This window comes from Musa acuminata, unplaced genomic scaffold, assembly GCF_036884655.1.
Source record: "Musa acuminata AAA Group cultivar baxijiao unplaced genomic scaffold, Cavendish_Baxijiao_AAA HiC_scaffold_1077, whole genome shotgun sequence".
Taxonomy (NCBI): domain Eukaryota; kingdom Viridiplantae; phylum Streptophyta; class Magnoliopsida; order Zingiberales; family Musaceae; genus Musa; species Musa acuminata.
In genome coordinates, this window is record NW_027021291.1 from 1,310,541 (window position 1) to 1,332,555 (window position 22,015).

At 49.3% G+C, this 22,015-nt stretch overlaps 1 protein-coding gene across 1 annotated transcript; it reads right to left on the reverse strand.

Annotated features, from left to right (window-relative positions):
• Nucleotides 1-65: 65 nt before the first annotated feature.
• On the reverse strand, nt 66-21,279 carry LOC135666219 (uncharacterized). The gene is made up of 2 exons (XM_065177788.1): nt 19,974-21,279; nt 66-250 (listed from the first exon to the last, which is right to left on the reverse strand). Exons 1-2 carry the CDS (start codon nt 21,277-21,279, stop codon nt 66-68), a joined length of 1,491 nt encoding a protein of 496 aa, XP_065033860.1.
• Nucleotides 21,280-22,015: the final 736 nt, after the last annotated feature.

A 22,015-nucleotide genomic window follows, 5' to 3' on the forward strand; every position in this document is an offset into this window, starting at 1 on the left:
ATCGTTATGAGTAGGAACCTGTTAAGGGAAAAAATGACAAACAGTCTCAGCTGCTCCAAATGACATCATGCACCTCGGAATTGATCAAAACGCTGACCGAGGCACACTAATATCCTGCAAAAGCCAGGTCCAACACGCTGACCGAGGTACATCCTGTAAAAGCCAGGCCGAACACGCTGACCGAGGTCCAACACGCTGATCGAGGTACATCCTGCAAAAGGCAGGCCGAACACGCTGACCGAGGTGCATCCTGCAGAATACTCCCCTATAAATACCCTCTCATCCATTAGGAGAGGAGGAGGACACACTCACAAACCACACTTGTATGGAGGCATTTCGTCCTCCAAAACCCCCTCCACATCTTCCTCTAACTTGTTCGTCGGAGGGGTCGGGCCGAGCTTCCGACCCGACCTGTGTGCAGGAACGAAGACGAAGTGACCTCTTCCTGGCGCTGCTGCGGAGCTGCCGACCCGATCTACCGCCCGAACGACCGATCCCGACCGGGAGACCCCGAGGGAGCTAAGCCCGAGATCCCCGACATTCCGAGCCCCAGAACCGAGCCGCGTCGGCCCCGAGGCCACGGCTTAAAAAGTTACTCACCGTAACATTTTGGCGCTAGAAGGAGGGCCCGGAATGACGGTACGTTAGCTTTCTCTTTGGTTGCTCCGCTGCAACCGACCTGCACCAGAAGCAGCGAGGGCTGGTCTCTGCCTGCGCCGAGCTGCCTCGGCCCCACGCGCGCGGCCAGCCCGCCCAAGTCGGCACCCCGCGCGCGAACAGCCCGCCCGCGTCGGCGCCCCGCGCGCGACCAGCCAGCGCAGCTTGCTGCCTCGGCCCCTCGCGCCTGGACCCCTCGGTCCCACGCGCGCGGCCGAACCGCCCGCGTCGGCCCCACGCGCGCGACCAGCCCGCCCGCGTCGACACCCCGCGCGCGAACAACCCGCCCACGTCGGCGCCCCGCGCGCGACCAGCCAGCGCAGCTTGCTGCCTCGGCCCCTCGAGCCTGGACCCCTCGGTCCCACGCGCACGGCCGAACCGCCCGCGTCGGCCCCACGCGCGCGACCAGCCCGCCCGCGTCGGCACCCCGCGCGCGAACAGCCCGCCCGCTTCCGCGCCCCGCGCGCGACCAGCCAGCGCAGCTTGCTGCCTCGGCCCCACGCTACCTCGGCCTCTCGGCGCCGCTCGGCCCTTCGGCCCCGTGCGCAGCCAATACGCTGCCTCGGCCCCTCTGCTCCGTGCGCGGCAACACGCTGCCTCAGCTCCTCGGCTGACGGCGCAACCTGCTGCCTCGGTCCCATGCGCGGCCAGCCCGCGCTAGCAGCCTGCTGCCTCGGCGCCTCGGCCCCGTGCGCAGCAACACGCTTCCTCGGCCCCTCGGCCCCAAGCGCAGCAAGCAGCCCGCTGCCTTGGCCCCTCGGCCACATGCGCAGCCAACACGCTGCACGCTGCCTCGGCCTTCGGCCCCAAGCACGGTCCGCCCGCCTGCGCCGAGCTTCTCGGCCATACGCTGTCGAGTTCACCTCAGAGCGGCCTGCCACCTCGGTCGCATAATGCCCGAGGCGCACTTGCGCGGTATGCCCGAGAGCTCCTCGGCTGACACACGCGCGGCCATCCCGCCCGGGTCGGCACCCCGCGCGCGAATAGCCCGCCCGGGTCGGCACCCCGCGCGCGAACAGCCCGCCCGCGTCGGCACCCCGCGCGCCTCGGTTCCTCGACCCCTCGGCCCCACGCGCGCGACCAACCCGCCCGCGTCGGCCCCACGCGCGTGACCAACCCGCGCGCCTCTGCTCCTCGGCCCCAGCTTGCCCGCCTGAGTAACCTCTCGGCCCGAGACTTCCTCGGCCACAGCCTGTCCGAGACCTCCTCTACCCGAGCCGACCTCATGCGCTGCCTCGGCTCCTCGGCCTCATGCGCAGCAAGCAGCCCGCTGCCTCGGCCCCTCGGCCCCGTGCGCAGCAACACGCTGCCTCGGCCCCTCGGCACCATGCGCAGCAAACACGCTGCACGCTGCCTCGGCTCCTCGGCCCCTTGCGCAGCTTGCCCGCCTGAGTAACCTCTCGGCCCGAGACTCCCTCGGCCAAAGCCTGTCCGAGACCTCCTCTACCCGAGCCGACCTCATGCGCTGCCTCGGCCCCTCGGCCCCTTGCGCATTTTGCCCGCCTGAGTAACCTCTCGGCCCGAGACTCCCTCGGCCACAGCCTGTCCAAGACCTCCTCTACCCGAGCCGACCTCATGCGCTGCCTCGGCTCCTCGGCCTCATGCGTGGCCAGCCCGCGTCAGCTGCTCGGCTGACGGTGCAGCCCGCTGCCTTGACCCTTGGGCCCCATGCGCGACAGCACGCCTCAGCTGCTCGCCTGACAGCGCAGCTTACTGCCTCTGCCCCATGCGCGGCCAGCCCGCGCCAGCTCCTCGGCTGACGGCGCAACCTGCTACCTCGGCCCCATGCGCGGCTTGCCCGCCTGAGTAATCTCTCGGCCCGAGACTTCCTCGGCCACGGCCTGTCCGAGACCTCATCGGCCGGAGCCGACCTCATCGGTTGCATAATGCCCGAGACGCACTTGCGTGGTCTGTCCCCCTGCACCGTGTCACTCGTCCGCATGGCCCTCGCGACCACACCTGCGCGATCAGCTCGACGCACGTCGTGCTACTCGGCCGCATGGCCCTCGCGACCACGCCTGCGCGGTCTGCCCGCTTGCGTCGTGCTCCTCGGCTCTTTGGCTTTACGCCACCCGAGACCACACCTGCGCGGCTCCAGCCCGCCTGCGCCGTGTTCCTTGGCCCCATGTTCCCGAGACAGACCTGCGCGGTCTGCCCGCCTGCGTCGTGCTCCCTGGCCCCATGTTCCCGAGACACGCTTGCGCGGTCGACACTCCTGCGCCGAGCCCCTCGGCCATGCACTATCAAGTCCACCTCAGCACGGCTTGCCCGACTGAGTTGTCGCTCGACCCCAGCCTACCTCCACGGCTTGCGTCATGCTACTCGGCTGCATGGCCCTCGTGACCACGCCTGCGCGATTAGCCCGACGCACGTAGTGCTACTCGGCCGCATGGCCCTCGCGAACACGCCTGCGCGGCCTGCCCGCCTGCGTCGTGCTCCTCGACTCTTCGGCTTTACGCCACCCGAGACCACACCTGCGCGGCCCTAGCCCGCCTGCGTCGTGTTCCTTGGCCCCATGTTCCCGAGACAGACCTGCGCGGCCTGCCCGCCTGCGTCGTGTTCCTTGGCCCCATGTTCCAGAGACACGCTTGCACGGTCGGCCCTTCTGCGTCGAACCCCTCGGCCACACTCTCCCGAGCTCCCCTCAGAGCGGCCTGCCCCTCTGAGCGGTGTCACTCGGCTGCAGCCTACCTGCGCCGAGCTTCTCGGCCCTTCGCCGTCGAGTTCACCTCAGCGCGACCTCCCCGCTTAAGTTGTCTCTCGGCCGAGCCTATCACCTCGTCCGGCGCCGTGTCACTCGGCCGCATGGCCCTCGCAACCACGCCTGCGCGGTCTGCCCGCATGCGTCGTGCTCCTCGGCTCTTCGGCTTTACGCCTCCCGAGACCACGCCTGCGCGGCCTGCCCGCCTGCGTCGTGCTCCTCGGCTTTACGCCACCCGAGACCACACCTGCGCGGCCTGCCTGCCCGCGTCGTGCTCCTCGGCTCTTCGGCTTTACGCCACCCGAGACCACGCCTGCGCGGCCTGCCCGCCTGCGTCGTGCTCCTCGGCTTTACGCCACCCGAGACCACGCCTGCGCGGCCTGCCTGCCTGCGTCATGCTCCTCGGCTCTTCGGCTTTACGCCACCCGAGACCATGCCTGCGCGGCCTGCCTGCCTGCGTCGTGCTCTTCGGCTTTACGCCACCCAAGACATACCTCGCCGCTCCTCGGCCCTTCGGCTTTACGCCACCCAAGACATGCTCGGCCGTTCCTCGGCCCTTCGGCTTTACGCCACCCAAGACATACCTGGCTGCTCCTCGGCTCTTCGGCTTTACGCCACCCAAGACATGCTCGGCCGCTCTTCGGCTCTTCGGCTTTACGCCACCCAAGACACACCTCACCACTCCTCGGCTCTTCGGCTTTACGCCACCCAAGACGTGCTCGGCCGTTCCTCGGCCCTTCGGCTTTACGCCACCCAAGACATGCTCGGCCGTTCCTCGGCCCTTCGGCTTTACGCCACCCAAGACACACCTCGCCGCTCCTCGGCTCTTTGGCTTTACGCCACCCAAGACACACCCGGCCACTCCTCGGCTCGACGGCTTTACGCCACCCAAGACACACCTGCGCGGTTTTCCCGCATGCGTCGTGTTCCTCGACCTCCAGCTCTCAGGACACACCCACGCGGTTCACCCGCCTGCGTCGTGCTCCTCGACCTCCAGCTCTCAGGACACACCCGCGCGGTTCACCCACCTGCGTCGTGCTCCTCGACCTCCAGCTCCCCGGGACTGCGCCCACGCGGCCAACCCGCCTAAAGCTGAAGCTATGCCTCGGACTCCCGTTACAATGACCGACGCATAGCTTCTTTCCGAGGGGGAATATGTTAAGGGAAAAAATGGCAAACAGTCTCAGCTGCTCCAAATGACATCATGCACCTCGGAATTGATCAAAACGCTGACCGAGGCACACTAATATCCTGCAAAAGCCAGGTCCAACACGCTGACCGAGGTACATCCTGCAAAAGCCAGGCCGAACACGCTGACCGAGGTCCAACACGCTGATCGAGGTACATCCTGCAAAAGGCAGGCCGAACATGCTGACCGAGGTGCATCCTGCAGAATACTCCCCTATAAATACCCTCTCATCCATTAGGAGAGGAGGAGGACAGACTCACAAACCACACTTGTATGGAGGCATTTCGTCCTCCAAAACCCCCTCCACATCTTCCTCTAACTTGTTCGTCGGAGGGGTCGGGCCGAGCTTCCGACCCGACCTGTGTGCAGGAACGAAGACGAAGTGACCTCTTCCTGGCGCTGCTACGGAGCTGCCGACCCGATCTACCGCCCCGAACGACCGATCCCGACCGGGAGACCCCGAGGGAGCTAAGCCCGAGATCCCCGACATTCCGAGCCCCAGAACCGAGCCGCGTCGGCCCCGAGGCCACGGCTTAAAAAGTTACTCACCGTAACAGAACCGATTCCCGGTGTAGGTTTAGTTGGTCGAGTCTCTCGAGACTCACCTATATCGCGATTCGCTATCTTGCTTACAACATAGAGATGTCACCGGTGACCTGAGGGCATGGTATGCTTGGTCGAGTCCCTCGAGGGTATATCATCAAATCAGACTCATCTTGTAACGAAGGTGTTGACTTAACCGAGCATCATGGTTGGTCGAGTCCCTCGAGGCCATGGTGATTCGGAGGCCGAACAGGACGGGAATCACAAGGAGTTGTGATCGGCAAGAGTTGCCTACCTTTTAGGCTTAGTGTGATTGGTCGAGTCCCTCGAGGTTACACTAAGACGCTGATTGGATCCTGATCCTCATTAGAAGTATGCCGGAGACTTCCGTTTCACGTGCTTAGGGTGTCGCGTGACTCGTTAGTAAAATAGTGGGAGCATATTAAGATAGAAGTCCATATCTTGATAGTTTATTTCTTGCAAAATCTGCATGTTATTCATTTTTGCTACATCTTTATTTTCAGAAAATGTCGCTTTCAAATCCCTTACGTGGCATACTTGATGTCAACCGCCTCACTGGTCCAAATTATACGGATTGGCTCCATAACTTGAGAATTGTTCTCACAGCGGAGAAAATCGTGTACGTCCTTGATACAGTGATGCCTACGCCCGAAGAAGGGGCAAGCGAGGATGAGATCGCTCGCTACGTGAAGTACATTGATGACTCCACTCTTGCTCAGTGCTATATGTTGGGCTCTATGACTCCAGAGTTACAGAGACAACATGAAAAGATGGATGCCAGATCCATTCTCCTACATGTCCGCAAATTATTTGAGGAACAGGGAAGGACTCAGCGATATGAGATATCCAAGAGCCTCTTCCGCGCTAGGATGACTGAGGGGACATCGGTTCAGAACCATGTCCTAAAGATGATTGAGTGGATAGAGAAACTCACAGGTCTAGGAATGGTCCTAGAGGATAACTTGTGTGTGAACATTGTGCTTCAGTCCCTACCAGATTCCTTTTCACAGTTCATAATGAATTTTAATATGAACAAGCTTGAGGTGACTCTCCCAGAGCTCCTCAATATGTTGAGGGAGGCAGAGAGTACTATTAAGAAAGAGAAGCCAGTTCTCTACACTGGTGAGACCAAAAAGAAAAGGAAAGCAGAAAGGTCCCTTAAGAAGAGAAAGGGCAAGGGCAAACCAGGTAAAGCAAAGGTTGCTAAGAAAGACCCAACAAAGGACAAAGGCCAGTGATTCTACAGTGGTAAAGATGGGCACTGGAAGAGAAACTGCAAAGAGTACCTTGCAGAAAGGGCGAAACAAAAGCTTGATAAAGCTTCAGGTACATTCATGATCAGTCTCCATTTGTCAGACTCTTATGATAACACATGGGTATTGGATACCGGTAGTGCTTATCATATATGCAATTCGTTGCAGGTTCTGGCAAGGCCTAGGAGACTAGAGAGAGGCGAGATGGACCTCAAGATGGGTAATGGAGCAAAAGTTGCTGTATTAGCTGTTGGCGAGGTCGCCCTACATCTGCCTAGTGGAGCTTTTATTGCATTAGATGCATGTTATTTTGTTCCTTCTATTATCAAAAACATTATCTCCATTTCATGTTTAACAGTTAGTGGATATAAATTTATTTTTGAGAATAATGGTTGTTCGATATTATTAGATGATAAGATCATCACGAAAGGAACATTGCATAATGGTTTATTTATGTTAGACACCACTCCACATATCATGAATGTAAATGTGTCCAAAAGGAAACGAGATGAGTTGAACAGTGCATACCTGTGGCATTGTAGGCTAGGTCACATCCATGAAAAAATGATTCAAAAGTTGCTAAATGATGGATATCTAGATCCATTCTGTTGAATCTCGTATTTTGATGATGAAACTACTTGATATATGTTTATGATTTAATCTGCGGTTTGAGTGACGCAGGATGCTTCGATCAGGATGAGACAATTAAAGCAGGAAAATCATGTTGTGCCGAAGGAACATGTCAGAAGATTGGACGTCGGGCCGGTGGATCGGTCGACGTATCGACAGAAGGCTTCGGGCCATGGAATCGGGCATCAGGCCAAGAAGAGCGGGTATTGTGCCAAGGATATCGGAGTTGCGGAATCAACTGGCCGATTGGGCAATAGGCTGCAGGAGAGGACGATGCGCCGAAGAATCGGACGAAGCGTCGAGGGACCAATGACATGTCGGACAACTTGGTTAATTGCTTAGGATTAATTGTCTCGATCGAAGTTTTTGTTTTGTTGTGCAGGATTAACTATGATAACGATGAAGACATAAAGCGAAACAAAGTGTCGGAGTCAAGCACGAAGGATTTGTTGCGAGTTCGAGAGTTCGACGGAAGTCCGAAGGTTCGTCGGGAATGCTACCGGAACTAGCCGAGGATGAGTTGGGAGCTTGCCGAAGGGTTTTTCGGAAGCTCGCCAGAAGGTTCGTTGGAAGTTCGCGAAGCTCGCCGAGAAAGATCAGAGCTTGCCGAAGAAGCTCGTTGGAACTCGCTAAGAACAAATCGTGAAGTCTAGGAGCTTGCCGGGAGTCCGCAGAATGGTTTCCGAGAGTTCATCGGAAGACCGTCGGAAGTTTGCCGGAAGCTCGCCAGAAGAAGTCTTGACTTGCGGACTTTGTAATAGCTTAGAAAATGTCTTTAAAATCATAGTTAGCACGTTAATTAGGGTTAGGATTAGGTGTTAATCCTATGACCCAAGTAGGGGCCAATTAGGCTCAAGTTCGGATTGGTTTGGGCCAAGTTTGGAGCCAAACCAAGTGAGCTGAAATAGTGAAAGAGGTGCAACCGCCCCAGCCAAGAGGTGCAACCGCCCAGGGCTCAGTCTCCAAGCGAGACTGGGCGGTGCAACCTCCTCTGTCAAGAGGTAGCACCGCCAGAGCTCAAGTTTCGAGCTCTGCCAGGCGATGCAACCACCGAGCTCGATCTTCGAGCTCTGGCAGAGAGATGCAACCTCTCTGGTCAGGAGATGCACCGCCTGAGCTCGGTCTTCGAGCTCTGGCAGAGAGGTGCAACCACCTCTGGCAGAGAGGTGCAACCACCTCTGGCAGAGAGGTGCAACCACCTCTGGAAGAGAGGTGAAACCTCTCTGGTCAGGAGATGCACCGCCTGAGCTCGGTCTTCGAGCTCTGGCAGAGAGGTGCAACCACCCCTGACAGAGAAGGTGCAACCGCCTGAGCTCAGTCTTCGAGCTCTGCCAGGCGGTGCAACCTCTCCAGTCAAGGGGTGCAACCGCCTGAGCTCAGACTTCTAGCTCTGCCAGGCGGTGCAACCTCTCCAGTCAAGAGGTGCAACCGCCTGATCCCGGAATTCCGGGATTTGATCGTTTTGAGCTCCAAGTTTGAACTGGGTTGGGGCCTATAAATACCCCACCCATTCAGCACAGAAAGTATACAGATCCACTACGAATTCTTGATCTTTTCTGTGATTCTAAGAGCTCAAACTTGTGTAAAGTCCAAAAGTTCTCCTCTTTCTGTTCTTCAAGTCTTGAGTTGTAAAGAGAGGAGAGAAAGGATCTGTAAGGGTTGTCTCCTGAGCCCATCAAAAGGAGTGAAACTGTAAAAGGGCAGTTGGCCTTCGCCCATTGAAGGAAGGCAGCTAGTTGACGTCGGTGACCTCGTCGGTAGAGGAAGCCAAAAGTGGAGTAGGTCAAGACTGACCGAACCACTCTAAATCTCTGGTTTGCGTTTATTTTTGAGTTCCTTATCATTGCTGCAAACCTCCTACATAACTACTGCTCTCTGCGCCTTTACGAACAAGTTCTAAGTGCTGATCTTTTCGAATCTGCATTCGGACGTAAATCTGTGTTTTTCGTACGATCAGCTTACGTTTGTGTTTTGATTCTGCAAAACTGTCTTCTGCGCTTTTATGAACTAGCTTCTGAGTTTAGATCCCTTTGAAACTGTTTTAGACGCAAACTACGTTTAGACGTAAAACTATGTTTAGACGTAAAACTACGTTTAGACGTAAAACTGCGTTTAGACGTAAAATTGCTAAATTGCTAAAAGATTTTAAATTGCTAAAAGATTTCCGCTGCACTAATTCACCCCCCCCCCTCTTAGTGCTCTCGATCCTAACAATTGGTATCAGAGCAGGGTTTTTCTCATTTCGGATTTACACCCGAGAGAAATGGCTCTTCATGGCTTTCAAGAGAGCTTTTCGGTCTTTCGTCCACCGTTGTTTAACGGATTGGACTACACTTATTGGAAAACTCGAATGAGAGTTTTCTTGATTTCTACGAACTTGGATTTATGGAATATCATTGAAAACGGTTTTCAACTTCCCTCTAAACCGACGAACGAATGGTCGGATTTGGAGAAGAAGTATTTTTCTTTAAACGCAAAGGCTATGAATGCCTTATTTTGCGCTTTGGACAAAAATGAGTTCAATCGGATTTCTACGTGCGAAACGGCTTTTGACATTTGGCGAACACTTGAAATCACGCACGAGGGAACTAGTAGAGTCAAAGACTCGAAAGTTCACTTTTTATTGCATGATTTTGAGCTTTTTCGAATGCAACCAAGCGAGACTATAGGCGACATGTACACCCGTTTCACGGATGTCGTCAATAGTTTAAGAGCTCTTGGAAAATGTTTTTCGGATTTTGAACTCGTAAACAAGATTTTGCGTTCTCTTTCTAAGAAGTGGAATTCAAAAGTAACTGCAATACAAGAAGCTAAAAACCTAAACAACTTACCACTTGAAGAACTAATTGGTTCGTTGATGACATACGAAATGGTGCACAATGAACATGATGAACATGTTGAACACAATCACCTTCCAAAGAACAGGAAGGATTTGGAACTCCGGACAAATGAATGCCACTTGAGCGATGACTCAAGTGATGAGGACAATGATGAACAAAACAACCTTCCAAAGAACAGGAAGGATTTGGGACATAGAACATTTGAAGACCACTCGAGCATAAGCTCAAGTGATGGTGAACTTAAACTACAAATGAAACGAAAATTAAAAAGCAAAAAGAATGGAACTACTTGCTTTAAACGCAAGAAGAAGAACAAAAATTGGGATGAATCGAGCTCCTCCGAAGACGAAGAAAAAATCAACAAAAGCGAGGTGGCAAACTACGCCTTAACAGCCTACGACGTTGAGGTAATTAGAATGCCTTTGATTTATTTTGAAATTACTTGACGCTTTCATGATGTATTTTCTTTTTAGTTTAGAATTAATTTTCTTGAAAATTACATGATCATGCTAGTAATTTCGAAAATGATAATATTGCATATTCTATAATAAATAAATAAAATGATCTTGATTGAAAATATGAAATCATGGTTAAGAAGTAAAAATGTGTATTACGTTGATTTCCATTGTTATTTCTCGACTTTAATTAAAGATCATGTTTGATTTGAAGAAATGCATAATGATGAAATTAAATATTTTGATTAACAATTTTATGCATGAGGTTTTAAGCCGATGATAAGCATGTGTTATTCTCATGAGTATATTTGAAAAACTATGGCAAAAATGTGCTCGAATGCATGAACGTGTTAAGATTATTTTTCGGACATTCTTGATTCAATGTTCAAATCACTTAATTGCCATGATGATTTTACACTATAACATGTTGGAAATTATATGTTTTGGATACATAAATTTTTATGATCATGAGCATGTTTTATCTTCATAATTGAACTTGAAAATCTATAGCAAAATCTTATCCGAATGCATGAAAGTACTAATTTCATTTTCGGATTCACTTAACAATTGGTATCCTAACAATCGGATTTTCTCATACACTTATGAAAAATATTTTTCTAAAATGGATTTGATGAAATGATTCCTGCTTATAAATTCCATCTTGAAATATGAATGATAGTGTCTTTGCTTGCAAAGATTTGTTTCACATACATATCTCCTATGATTCATGTGCAGAAAAAGAATTTATAAATCATAATACAATGAGAATTCTTATGCAAAAATAAAGTGCTTTTGTGATTCTTTGCTAAAGAGAATAATTATTAAAATCATGATCTTGATAATTATAACATGAAGCTCTTTATAAATCAAGATCGTTTATTATGCTCCCTACATTTATCAAAAAGGAGTTCTTCAAATGAAATGCAACTTGTCTTTTGATTTCATGATATTTTGTGAATCTCGAAATTAATTTTAATGACTTGATTATGAATTGATTTGAATAAGTTTTATTTAAATCATAATCTTGATCTTGCAAAATTGAAGTCACAAATAATATCTTGTGGTATTCATGAATTGATACTCACAATATGAAAGCATTGATATTCATGACTTGGATTGGATTGAAACATTGTATGCTTAAATTAATCATTCTCCTATGTTTCAAAAATTCCTTAAATGCCTTATGTGATGATTGAAAACTAACTTGCTTTATGATGAATCACGAATCATGACTTGATCTATGATATAAATGCCTTGAAATATTTAACACTTTTATGCTCTTCCCCCTACTTCCTTCTTGTTTTCAATGATAAAATGGGGAGAAGTTTTGATCATGCATGGTAGGATATAATTTGACAAAATTGATACCATCAAGATATGAAACATTTATGATATGCAATTATACATGCAATACTTGTGCCCTCTAATTATGATGCTTTGGTGATTATGCATGTTCTAAAATGTTATAAAATTCACTAGCTTGCATGATGTAGAACTTAGCTATATTGAACATCACCAAGGAATGCTATCTTGCCTATCTCAAGAAGCAAAAAGTTAACTTGCACATCTAGCAAAACTTATATTTCAAGAAGAAAGAGTTGCTTTCTTGAACATCTCAAAATTGCTAGCTTGCGGGCCTTAAAATGTAGAAATTTTTTGCTAGCTTGTATATGGTAAACTTGCTATCATACTACCATGATGATGAGCAATGTCTTATCTTTATTATTGTAATTGAATATCTATAGCAAAACCTTGTCCGAATGGAAGAAAGAGTCAAATTTCATTTTCGGATTCTCTTGAATCTAACATATCAAGTTCACTCTCTTCTTAACAAGCATATGTCATATCAAGTTTAGTTCATATCATTGAATTTTGACATATGTAATCAACTAGCAAATACATCTCTCATACACATATCATGTGAAAAATATTTTTTGAGAAATGGATTTGATAAATATGGATGAAAGTGTTTTTACTTGCAAGGATTTATTTCACATACATAACAACAAGCATATGTCATATCAAGTTTAGTTCATATCATTGAATTTTGACATATGTAATCAACTAGCAAATACATCTCTCATACACATATCATGTGAAAAATATTTTTTGAGAAATGGATTTAATGAATATGGATGAAAGTGTTTTTACTTGCAAGGATTTATTTCACATACATAACAACAAGCACTTATGCTTAAAATTTGCTTATATCATTCTCCGTTTTGTTGATGACAAAGGGGGAGAAATATATGAATTGATGCTATGAACACTGATGCTATGCTTGCATCATCAAAAGACATGAATTGATATGATTGCCATATTTGCAATGCTTGCATCATTAAGAAATATATGAATTAATGCTATGAACACTGATGCTATGCTTGCATCATCAAGAGACATATGAATTGATATGATTGCCATATTTGCAATGCTTGCATCATTAAGAGATATATGAATTGATGCTATGATTGCCAAACTTGCATTTTGCCATGTTTGCATCATGCGTTAAGATATCAAGAACTTGTATCGTAATTTTACGCGTTGATATCTTACCATGTGATGAAATGCTACAATTGATAAACACTTGAAATGTTTGCGTTATGATATCAAAAGCTTACATCGCAATTTTTCATGTTGATATTTGATATTAGCAAACTTGCATGATGATAAAACTTGATATTATGATTTTCATGCAATGAGTTGAACCAATACCACACACACTTGATTGTGGTACTTCTCCTTTTTGTTGATGACAAAGGGGGAGAAGTATGTTGAAGACATGACATGTGATGCATAAGTTTATGCATATGTTCATGTTGACGTGTTGCAAGTATTCATGATGAATATTGCAATGACTTGAATTCAGTTTGAATTCAAGGTTCTATCAATATGGCATATTGATAGGGGGAGTTTGTTTAAACTCCGGGAGTTAAGTTTAACTCCGTCATCAAGTGGTTGTCATCATCAAAAAGGGGGAGATTGTTGAATCTCGTATTTTGATGATGAAACTACTTGATATATGTTTATGATTTAATCTGCGGTTTGAGTGACGCAGGATGCTTCGATCAGGATGAGACAATTAAAGCAGGAAAATCATGTTGTGCCGAAGGAACATGTCAGAAGATTGGACGTCGGGCCGGTGGATCGGTCGACGTATCGACAGAAGGCTTCGGGCCATGGAATCGGGCATCAGGCCAAGAAGAGCGGGTATTGTGCCAAGGATATCGGAGTTGCGGAATCAACTGGCCGATTGGGCAATAGGCTGCAGGAGAGGACGATGCGCCGAAGAATCGGACGAAGCGTCGAGGGACCAATGACATGTCGGACAACTTGGTTAATTGCTTAGGATTAATTGTCTCGATCGAAGTTTTTGTTTTGTTGTGCAGGATTAACTATGATAACGATGAAGACATAAAGCGAAACAAAGTGTCGGAGTCAAGCACGAAGGATTTGTTGCGAGTTCGAGAGTTCGACGGAAGTCCGAAGGTTCGTCGGGAATGCTACCGGAACTAGCCGAGGATGAGTTGGGAGCTTGCCGAAGGGTTTTTCGGAAGCTCGCCAGAAGGTTCGTTGGAAGTTCGCGGAGCTCGCCGAGAAAGATCAGAGCTTGCCGAAGAAGCTCGTTGGAACTCGCTAAGAACAAATCGTGAAGTCTAGGAGCTTGCCGGGAGTCCGCAGAATGGTTTCCGAGAGTTCATCGGAAGACCGTCGGAAGTTTGCCGGAAGCTCGCCAGAAGAAGTCTTGACTTGCGGACTTTGTAATAGCTTAGAAAATGTCTTTAAAATCATAGTTAGCACGTTAATTAGGGTTAGGATTAGGTGTTAATCCTATGACCCAAGTAGGGGCCAATTAGGCTCAAGTTCGGATTGGTTTGGGCCAAGTTTGGAGCCAAACCAAGTGAGCTGAAATAGTGAAAGAGGTGCAACCGCCCCAGCCAAGAGGTGCAACCGCCCAGGGCTCAGTCTCCAAGCGAGACTGGGCGGTGCAACCTCCTCTGTCAAGAGGTAGCACCGCCAGAGCTCAAGTTTCGAGCTCTGCCAGGTGATGCAACCACCGAGCTCGATCTTCGAGCTCTGGCAGAGAGATGCAACCTCTCTGGTCAGGAGATGCACCGCCTGAGCTCGGTCTTCGAGCTCTGGCAGAGAGGTGCAACCACCTCTGGCAGAGAGGTGCAACCACCTCTGGAAGAGAGGTGAAACCTCTCTGGTCAGGAGATGCACCGCCTGAGCTCGGTCTTCGAGCTCTGGCAGAGAGGTGCAACCACCCCTGACAGAGAAGGTGCAACCGCCTGAGCTCAGTCTTCGAGCTCTGCCAGGCGGTGCAACCTCTCCAGTCAAGGGGTGCAACCGCCTGAGCTCAGACTTCTAGCTCTGCCAGGCGGTGCAACCTCTCCAGTCAAGAGGTGCAACCGCCTGATCCCGGAATTCCGGGATTTGATCGTTTTGAGCTCCAAGTTTGAACTGGGTTGGGGCCTATAAATACCCCACCCATTCAGCACAGAAAGTATACAGATCCACTACGAATTCTTGATCTTTTATGTGATTCTAAGAGCTCAAACTTGTGTAAAGTCCAAAAGTTCTCCTCTTTCTATTCTTCAAGTCTTGAGTTGTAAAGAGAGGAGAGAAAGGATCTGTAAGGGTTGTCTCCTGAGCCCGTCAAAAGGAGTGAAACTGTAAAAGGGCAGTTGGCCTTCGCCCATTGAAGGAAGGCAGCTAGTTGACGTCGGTGACCTCGTCGGTAGAGGAAGCCAAAAGTGGAGTAGGTCAAGACTGACCGAACCACTCTAAATCTCTGGTTTGCGTTTATTTTTGAGTTCCTTATCATTGCTGCAAACCTCCTACATAACTATTGCTCTCTGCGCCTTTACGAACAAGTTCTAAGTGCTGATCTTTTCGAATCTGCATTCGGACGTAAATCTGTGTTTTTCGTACGATCAGCTTACGTTTGTGTTTTGATTCTGCAAAACTGTCTTCTGCGCTTTTATGAACTAGCTTCTGAGTTTAGATCCCTTTGAAACTGTTTTAGACGCAAACTACGTTTAGACGTAAAACTACGTTTAGACGTAAAACTACGTTTAGACGTAAAACTGCGTTTAGACGTAAAACTGTGTTTAGACGCAAACTGCGTTTAGACGTAAAACTGCGTTTAAACGTAAACTGCTCAAACTGTGTTTAAACATAAAACTGTGTTTTAGACGTAAACCTCTTTTAAACGTAAAACTACGTTTAGACGTAAAACTGCGTTTAGACGCAAACTGCGTTTAGACGTAAAACTGCGTTTAGACGTAAACTGAGTTTAGACGCAAAACTGTGTTTATACGCAAACTGCGCAAACTGTGTTTAGACATAAAACTGTGTTTTAGACAAACTACTTTTAGACGCAAACTGCGTTTAGACATAAAACTGCGTTTAAGACGTAAACTGAGTTTAGACGCAAAACTGCGTTTAGACGTAAAACTGTGTTTAGACGCAAAACTGCGTTTAGACGCAAACTGTATTTAGACGCAAACTGAGTTTAGACATAAACTGCGCTTAGACGTAAACTGCGCTTAATCTTAAGTAATCTTAGAATCGGCTTTTACATCGAAATCGTTTCTATCGGACGAACGCAGCTTTCATTTTTAAATTGCTAAAAGATTTCCGCTGCACTAATTCACCCCCCCCCCCCCCCCCCCCCCTCTTAGTGCTCTCGATCCTAACACATTCGACTATGTGTCTTATGCAACTTGTGAGCCTTGCATTCGTGGAAAACTGACCAAATCTCCATTTAGTAGAACTGGAGAGAGAGCCAATGAGTTGTTGGAACTCATACATAGTGATGTATGTGGACCCATGTCAACTCATTCCATTGGAGGTTACTCCTACTTCATTACATTTACTGATGATTTCTCAAGGTATGGATATGTGTACTTAATAAAGTACAAGTCCGAGGCTTTTGAGAAATTCAGAGAGTATAAGAATGAGGTGGAGAACCAGACTGGAAAGAATATCAAAACTCTTCGATCAGATCGAGGAGGTGAATACTTAAGTACAGAGTTTACTCAGTTCCTCAAGGACCATGGGATATTATCCCAATGGACACCTCCTTATACACCTCAGCTCAATGGTGTCTCTGAAAGGAAAAATCGTACGCTATTAGATATGGTACGGTCCATGATGAGTTTCGCTGACCTACCCATCTTATTCTGGGGATATGCCCTAGAAACCGCATCTTACCTTCTGAACAGAGTTCTAACTAAGTCGGTAGTGTCTACACCATATGAGATATGGAAAGGGAAGAAGCCTGATCATAAGGTTGTTAAGATTTGGGGCTGCCCTGCCCACGTTAAAAGACACAACCCCGATAAGTTAGAATCAAGGACAGAGCGATGCATATTTGTGGGATACCCCAAGGAAACTTGTGGGTATTACTTCTATCATCTCGAGGACCAAAAGGTCTTTGTAGCTAAGAGAGCAGTGTTCCTTAAGAAGGAACACATTCTTGGCGGAGACAATGGGAGAATGATAGAGTTGAGCGAAGTTAGAGAACCAAGCTCAAGCACCACTCTACAGCCCGAGTCTGTTCAGGTACCTAATACACAAGTTTCAACTTTACGCAGGTCTGATAGAGTATCCCATCCTCCTGAGAGATATGTGGGACATATTAGAGCAGAGGATGTAGAGGATATTGATCCTCAGACCTATGAGGAGGCTATTATGAGTATAGACTCCGGGAAGTGGCAAGAAGCCATGAATTCTGAGATGGATTCTATGTACTCCAATAAGGTTTGGAACCTAGTTGATGCGCCCGAAGGTATTGTACCCATCGGTTGCAAATGGATCTTTAAGAAAAAGATCGGAGTAGATGGAAAGGTAGAGACCTATAAAGAAAGGCTAGTGGCTAAAGGGTATCGTCAAAAGGCAAGGTGTTGACTACGACGAAACCTTCTCACCCGTAGCAATGCTAAAATCCATCAGAATTCTATTGGCTATTGCAGCACACTATGATTATGAGATCTGGCAGATGGATGTGAAAACCGCATTCCTCAACGGGAACCTCGAGGAGGAGGTGTATATGATGCAACCTGAGGGATACGTGTCCAAGAACTGCCCAGATAAGGTGTGTAGGTTGCTTAGATCCATTTATGGACTAAAGCAAGCTTCCCGAAGTTGGAACATAAGATTTGATGAGGCAATCAGATCTTATGACTTCGTTAAGAACGAAGATGAGCCTTGTGTATACAGAAAGGTAAGTGGGAGCGCTATCACTTTTTTGGTGTTATATGTGGATGACATCCTCATCATTGGGAATGACATAGGAATGCTATCCACAGTAAATGCTTGGTTATCTAGAGACTTCTCCTTGAAGGACTTAGGGGAAGCATCATATATCTTGGGGATTAGAATCTATAGAGATAGATCCAAGAGGATGCTTGGCTTGTCCCAGTCCAGGTACATAGAAACCATTGTCAAAAGGTTTGGCATGGAAATTTCCAAAGGGCAAACATGAATATGATACCTTTTGCCTCAGCAATAGGGTCTATCATGTATGCCATGCTATGTACTAGGCCTGATATAGCGCATGCTCTGAGTGTCACGAGCAGGTATCAGGCGGATCCAGGCTTGGAGCACTGGAAAGCAGTAAAGTGTATCCTTAAGTACTTGAGAAGGACTAAGGATCTTTTACTAGTATATGGAGGTAATAGCCTTAAGGTTGAAGGCTTCACTGACTCAAGTTTTCAGTTTGATGTCGATGATAGCAAGTCGAATTCAGGGTATGTGTACACCTTGAATGGAGGAGCAGTGTGCTGGAAGAGTTCCAAGCAAGATACCACTGCTGACTCGACAACAGAGGCGGAGTACATTGCTGCATCGGATGCAACAAAAGAGGGAGTCTGGGTGAAGATGTTCATCACAGATTTGGGAGTCGTTACGAATAGCGAGAACTCGACTTCCTTATATTGCGACAACTATGGGACGATTACTCAAATAAGGGAACCCGGATCTCATCAGAAATGTTCTGAGGAGGTTCTAGCTTATAAGAGAGATCGTAACCCGAGGAGATGTAGCAGTGGAAAGAGTTCCATCCGAAGATAACATTGCAGATCCACTGACAAAGCCGTTGTCTCAGATTGTCTTTGAGCGTCACAGGGGTCTGATGGGGATCAGACACATAGGTGATTGGCTTTAGGTCAAGTGGGAGATTGCTAGTCATAGGTGCCCAGCAAGCCAATCACGTGAGTGATGGCACGTGTGACTTGATACAGAATCTTTTTGCTTATTATATTTTGGCGTATATCACTTTATAACTATTGCATAAATGCATATATATTGTGATATCATTGGATTTGTGCAATGGGAATCGGATCGTGATGAGATCACGATAATGAGATCGATTCACCTTTAAACACATATCCTAAATAATCCCGGTCATAGGTTACTCGAGAGGGACATCATGATAACCGGATAGACTGGTGTGCTGTATACCCGTCCATATGATGGATGCAGCTAGTCTCATAGCTGCTCGTATAGGGACACTAGGGATACAGTACAGGTGCTCATTGGAGAATGAGTTCACTGATTGATCCGCTTACGGAATGCTGGATGGTTGATGATGCCTTATTGTCAGACAGCGATTCCGTAGTTCTAGTGGTGTATCTGGTCCTTAGACTTGAGACACCAAGGATGTCCTATATGAGTGCTCCACTCTTTGATACCAGACTTATAGGTTTGGCTGTTCCCAGATCTAGTACAGCTGGTCATTGAGAGTGGTAGTCGACCTTACGAGGGCTATTGAGTGTCGACAGAGGATCATCCACTCTCGGCATCATGAGAGGAATATCCCATGTGTTCTTGCTCAGATAAATCCCTGGCCAGGGTCATTCGGGTTGAGAGAGAAAGAGTTCTCCGGGAGAATCCGATTAGAGAGAGACTCGAGTAGAAACCGTATGGGTCTGACAGCACCATGCTCGATATACGGTCTCTGGGATATTAGATGGATGAGGGACTATAGGTATATGGTAACTGAGGATAGACAGGTCCAATGGATTGGATTCCCCTGTATCGTCTGGGGACTACAGCGTAGTGGCCTAGTACGTCCGTAGTCGATGAGTCAAGTGAATTATTACAGAGATAATAATTCACTCAGTCAGAAGGAGTTCTGACAGGTATGACTCACGGCCAGCTCGATATTGGGCCTAGAGGGTCACACACATATGGTAGGCATTGCGATGAGTAGAGGTTCGGATATGAGATATCCGATGGAGCCCTTGTCTTATTGGATGCAGATCCAATACCCACTAGGGAAGGACCCATTAGGGTTTGACACGGGATCTCTATAAATAGGAGGGATTCACAGCCTCATAGGCTAGAGTCTTTACTTGCCCTTCCTATTCTCCTCTCCCTCTCCACCTCAGAGTAGGCCTGGAGTTTTGAGGAGGGTCGTCACAACCCTGCTGTGTGGATCACCGCTAGAGAGGAGGACGCTTGACCTCCTTCACCCTCTCCTAAGGATCTGCAAGGAAACAGGGATATACGATCTCCCTATGTAACACAATCTCTATACGCAGTTTTGTGTTTTGTGGATTTTTGCGCACCAATCTTCGCACGACGACGAACATCTTTTTGGGAATCGGGGATTTTTGTTTTCTTGTTCTTCCGCTGCGCATGTGATGTCGTCCCCAATAATTTCCCAACAAGGCTCACGCCCCGAGGCTTCGTCGGGGGCGGTCCGGGCATAGGCCTTCCTGCCCGACATAGAACTTCCTCCGGATGCGGGGCCCCCGGCTATGACATCGATGTGTCGCTCAACAGGGCCCTCCGGACGAGGAGACTGCTCTTTGCTCGACCGGAGGTACTGGCCGAGATGGCCTTTGAGGATGAGCTCCTCGATTTGTCTTTTTAGCTCGTAACACTGCTCCGTGTCGTGCCCGTGCTGTCGATGAAATCGGCAGTACTTTGAGCGGTCTGCGAGCTCCCGCGGGTTCTTCATCGGGTGGGGGTCCCTGAGCAGCCCCTTCCCCCTTTCGTGTAGGAATATCTCCGTCCGGGAGGAGTTCAAGGCGGGAAGAGGAGGCCTTGGGTCAGGCCTGTCCAACTTTCGCCGGGAGGTGGTGGGTTGCTGGTGTCGGGGCGGCTCCGACTTGACCTTTCTGTGCTCTTCTCGCTTTCCCACCATCCAGGTTTCTGCGGCGATGAACTGGCTGGCCCGTTGGAGCATCTCAGGGACCGCGACGGGGGGCCTTTCCACGAGCGACCAGAAGAACCTGGAGGGCCGTAGGCCGGTCATGAAGGCCTGCATCAAGAGAGAGGGGTGAGCATCCGATAGTCCACGGATTTGCGTCGTAAACCGGTTCACAAAGTGAGAAAGGGGCTCGTCCTCCTTCTGGTTGAGCCCCAAGAGCAACGCCATAGATGGCTTCGGTCGGGAGTATGCTAGGAAGTTAAGCTCAAAATCCTTGGCGAGCTGGTCGAAGGAGGCGATGGTCCCTGGCTTCAGGCCGCTATACCATGCGCGGGCTGGTCCTCGCAAGGTCGTCGGGAACGCCCGGCACATCAGGGCGTCTGAAGTCCCGAACAGCGCCATCTGGGCCCGAAAAGCGGCCACATGGTCCGCGGGGTCGGTTGCGCCGTCATACGCGTCCAGGGCAGGGAGGCAGAAGTGCGGCGGGATCGCCTGATCCTGTATCTCGGGGGTGAACGGAGATCCTTGGTGTCCGTCCGTCCCGGGTTCTCCTTTTGACTTACGAACCTCCTGTTGTACCTCGTCCAGCCTTTGACTGACGAGGCGCAGTTGGGCCCGTAGGGCGTTCGTCGAGTCAGCAGTCGGGGCCTCGGGCTCGGGGTGGCTCACCGTGTCCTCAGCTTCCCTGCTCCCCGGTCGGGTTGTGGGGTTTCGAGGCGAGCCCGGAAGTTCTGGGGGTGGTGCGTGGGTCCGGGCGAGAGTCTCCTGTTGCTGCGAGGGCCTCGCCGCACGCGGAGGGGTTCGTTGGGAGATAATGGTCTGCACCATGCTTGTCAGAGTTCGGACTGTTGAATCTCGTATTTTGATGATGAAACTACTTGATATATGTTTATGATTTAATCTACGTTTTGAGTGACGCAGGATGCTTTGATCAGGATGAGACAATTAAAGCAGGAAAATCATGTTGTGCCGGAGGAACATGTCAGAAGATTGGACGTCGGGCCGGTGGATCGGTCGACGTATCGATAGAAGGCTTCGGGCCGTGGACTCGGGCATCGGGCCAAGAAGAGCGGGTATTGTGCCAAGGATATCGGAGTTGCGGAGTCAACTGGCCGATTGGGCAATAGGCCGCAGGAGAGGACGATGCACCGAAGAATCAGACGAAGCGTCGAGGGACCAATGACATGCCGGACAACTTGGTTAATTGCTTAGGATTAATTGTCTCGATCGAAGTTTTGTTTTAAGTGTGCAGGATTAACTACGATGAAAGATAGACAAGCAGAAGGAGTTGCGCCAGAGTCAAGTTCATGATCACGTTGGGAGTTCGAGAGTTCGACGGAAGTACGAACGGTCGTCGGAGGTTCTGCGAGAACAGATCCGAGAAGTCCAGAAGCTTGCCAAGCGAAGCTCGTCGGAACTCGCCAAGTGGATCGTCGCAAAGTCCAGGAGTTTGCCGGAAGTCCGCAGAAGCATCACCGAGGGTTCATCGGATGATCGACGGAAGTTCGCCGGAAACTCGTCGGAAGAAGCGATTGACGTACCGAAGCAAAGCTGCAGAAATTGT